Source organism: Cicer arietinum, chromosome 7, assembly GCF_000331145.2.
Source record: "Cicer arietinum cultivar CDC Frontier isolate Library 1 chromosome 7, Cicar.CDCFrontier_v2.0, whole genome shotgun sequence".
Lineage (NCBI taxonomy): Eukaryota > Viridiplantae > Streptophyta > Magnoliopsida > Fabales > Fabaceae > Cicer > Cicer arietinum.
In genome coordinates, this window is record NC_021166.2 from 48726063 (window position 1) to 48729781 (window position 3719).

At 30.0% G+C, this 3719-nt stretch overlaps 1 protein-coding gene across 1 annotated transcript; it reads right to left on the reverse strand.

Annotated features, from left to right (window-relative positions):
- Nucleotides 1-1617: 1617 nt before the first annotated feature.
- Nucleotides 1618-3004, reverse strand: LOC101511876 (aspartic proteinase CDR1-like). The gene has a single exon (XM_004516564.3). The coding sequence runs from the start codon at nucleotides 2962-2964 to the stop codon at nucleotides 1618-1620; it is 1347 nt and encodes a 448-aa protein (XP_004516621.2). The 5' UTR covers nucleotides 2965-3004.
- Nucleotides 3005-3719: the final 715 nt, after the last annotated feature.

A 3719-nucleotide genomic window follows, 5' to 3' on the forward strand; every position in this document is an offset into this window, starting at 1 on the left:
TATTGACTTATATGTTTTATTTTATAGTGCCCTCGTCAAACGAACAACATCGATTGTGGGTACTATGTATTGCGATTCATGAAGGAGATTGTTGATATGAATCAAACTATTATCTCAGAAACGGTACAATATTTTCATTATTTGATTTTCGTATATAAATTATGTATATATTTGATTCTAACTTATTTATATTCAATTTTTATATTGCACAGTACTTTGACAATTCCAGTCCAACATACTTTGAGAAAGTTCTAATTGAATGTGCTTGAAATAAAAATTATTTGATTTTCTGGGAAATAACATGCTGCAAGGGATCTGAATATTATATGGTAGCTAGTTCTGTTCTGTGTAATAATGTTAGTTATATGTATATGAATAGGGCACAGTATCTGAATATGTATATGAATATGTGTTGTTGTACAATATCTAAATATGTATATGTAGTTAAGTTATATATGTATCTGAATATGTTCTGTTCTTGTGTAAATTAAGTTATATAGTTTTATTTTTGTGTACTGATTGTGCGAACTGATTCTGAATATATATCTAAATATGTTCTGTTGTTGTGTGAACTGATTCTGGATGAAAATGATTTTGGAAAAAAAATTAAAAGACAGCGTTTTCTAAAAAAATACCATAAAAAACCAAAAAGCGCTTTTTAAAAATTTAATTTACAACGTTTTTAAATTAAAAAAAAAAATGCACCTTTTACAGCACTTATTTGAGAAAGCGCTGTAAAAGGTGAATAACAATGCATTATAATGCATATATTGAGTGCACATTTTACAGCGCTTATTTGAAAAGGCGCTGTAAAATATGCATTATAATGCGTATATTGAGTGCACATTTTACAGCGCTTACAATGCATTATAATGCATATTTTACAGCGCTTTTTCAAATAAGTGCTGTAAAATGTGCACAATAATGCATATACTGAGTGCAAATTTTACAGCGCTTTTTAAAAAAAATGTTGTAAAATGTGCATAACAAGCACACAATATATCTACATTTTTTATAGCGCTTTTTTATTTTAAAAAGCGATGTTGTATCTTTTTACAGTGCTCGATTCTACAGCGCTTTTTTTTTTTTGTTTTGAAAAAGCGCTGTAAATGGCCATAAATTTTAATCGACATAAAATTTTAGAAAAAATCAAAACTTAACTCCAAAGCAATATAATGAACCAATTTGTAAGAGTACATACATAAGGATTCATAACTATAAAACCACACTCACCTTATTGAATAGATAATCAACATCGAAATCGTGTTCTTCTACCTTTTTTTGAAAATCGAGACCTTATGTTAATTTTACGAATGATCAGGGTGTGGCGTTGTTTTTACTAAGAATTAATACGATATATACAGCATGGCGAGAACTTTTGGAAACGACTTAATAGAATCAGCACAAACCTATTTTACTTTGTATATATACATATAGGTCTCATATAAATTATTATTATTATTATTATTATTATTATTATTATTATTATAATTATTAAAATATAATACAACTGAGGCTGACACCTTTGGAAATTAGAGGCGAAATGGTGGCCTCAATCTAAATAAGGAAGTAGTATGATACAATATTTATTGTGAATACAAAGTTGTGTTTCTATAATCAACCCAACTTGGTGCAATCGGTAGGCTTAAAAGATACAACATTTTTAACGACGTCATAACCAACCAACAAGTTCTGTTGAGCCAAATTTCCAAAGATGGAACCAATTTGAGATGGCATAAAAGCGAAGCAATATACCCCATTAGCAATTGGAATAAATGTACTAATTGAATGCAATTTAATATCTGCACCTTTAAAATTTGCCGTGATTATAGGAAAATCATATCCATCTGAAGGGACATTATAGCAAAGGCTAAATTGACCGTTTGGATCTTCATAAATATCTAGGTTAACCAATTCTTTTACAGCTGATTCCAAATTTTGATAATCAGCACTTGGCATAAGAGTCAATGTTGTACCCGAATCAATTATGATGTTACCCTCACCACCACCATTTGAATCCCCTGTAAATTCTATTCTTTGGTTTCCAACAGTAAACGCTTCCAAGGTCAAATAGTAGAAAGTTTTTGGATCTTTACTCACTAAAGGAGTTGACACAACACCATTACCTGAAACCACGGCTGCATCTCCAAAATTGAGTTTGCTTGTCGCACTTGAGTCACCCAATAATGGTACCAAACAGTAGGAGAACTTTCCACCAATTTTAGATCCCAATTGTGTTGTAAGAGACACAGATCCACCTCCAAGGCCAACTATACCAGAGCTTCTACCATCAAATGACACTGTATTTTGAGTCCCGCATCCTATCACAGTTTTAGGAAATGAAACAGACTGACCAGTGGTGGAATCCAATGTAAGAGTCTCGAGACTAAGATCTCCTTGTGAATGTGATCGATCACCATACTGAATATTATATTGACAAGAATCTTGTTCAGTACAAGAAGTGTCTCTCAAAGATTGACATGTGTTAGAATTGCAAGGAATGTTTTTGTAACTTGATGATTTTGAAGGCTCAAACTTAGGAGTCGTTTGGTTGAAACATTCTTCACAAGGCTTACATTGAAGCCAAATAATGTCACTACCAGTATCAGCAATACCAAATAACTTAAATGGTGGGGTACCAACTGAATAAGTCATGAGATATGAACCTCCGTCGGGAATTACAGACGATTTAGGAGTATCAGTGAGTGAATCTTTGTAGAAATGATTAATACGACTAATGGACTGACGTACAGCATTGACCACAAGTTGGTATTTGGTTGCAGGTTGGTAGAAGGGTGATTTTAAAGAGTCGCGGTGGATAAGGTCAACACTAAAACCATTGTTTTGTGCATGGGAATGAAAAACAATGAAACAAAGGGAAAATAATAAAAGGATAAGAAAAGAATTTGTGTTCATCTTTGTTATTAGGAGAGGTTTGATGTGAAAATATGATACCACTGTCATATTCTTGAGTACCTTTTTATAAGAATCTTTGTGAGGTACTGTGTTGCTTGAAATGCATACAATTGAGAATACGCATTCTTAGGAAATAGAGACATTTTGGTCTAAAAAGTTTTGACTCCACGTCATTATTCATTTTAAAAAGAAAAAAAATTAAAATAAAAGTTATATATTTTGTTTTATTGTTATAATTATTTTGACTGACATGCTACTTTATTTTATTTTTATACTTAGCATGCTGCTTGCTTTAATTTATAATTATTTTTTACTGACACGCTGCTTTATTATTATACGTACGTATATACATACATTTAATTAAAAGTGATTTCGAATGAGAATTTCAACAGTTAATGGTATATTTTCATTCCAGACATACAATTAGATTTCTTAATAGTATTAATTAATTGATGAAATCCAACAATAAATATTTTGTTATAAGAGTTCTGAGAATAAACTTCTCAGAATACATACCATTTTACAAAATATAATAATAATATACCTATTTTAAATTAGTATAATGTAGTTGAAATTTTCAACAAAATTTTGTTATGGTAGTGGTATATTTTCAAATTTTTATTCCTTACAATTACATTAAGAAATGGTATTAATTAATTGATGAAATCCAACAATAAATATTTTGTTATAAGAGTTCTGAGAATAAACTTCTCAGAATACATACCATTTTACAAAATATAATAATAATATACCTATTTTAAATTAGTATAATGTAGTTGAAATTTTCAACAAAATTTTGTTAT

What these genes read in the sequence shown, in the direction of transcription:
- LOC101511876 (XM_004516564.3), bottom strand. Translation starts at nt 2,964, where the DNA reads ATGACAGTGGTATCATATTTTCACATCAAACCTCTCCTAATAACAAAG.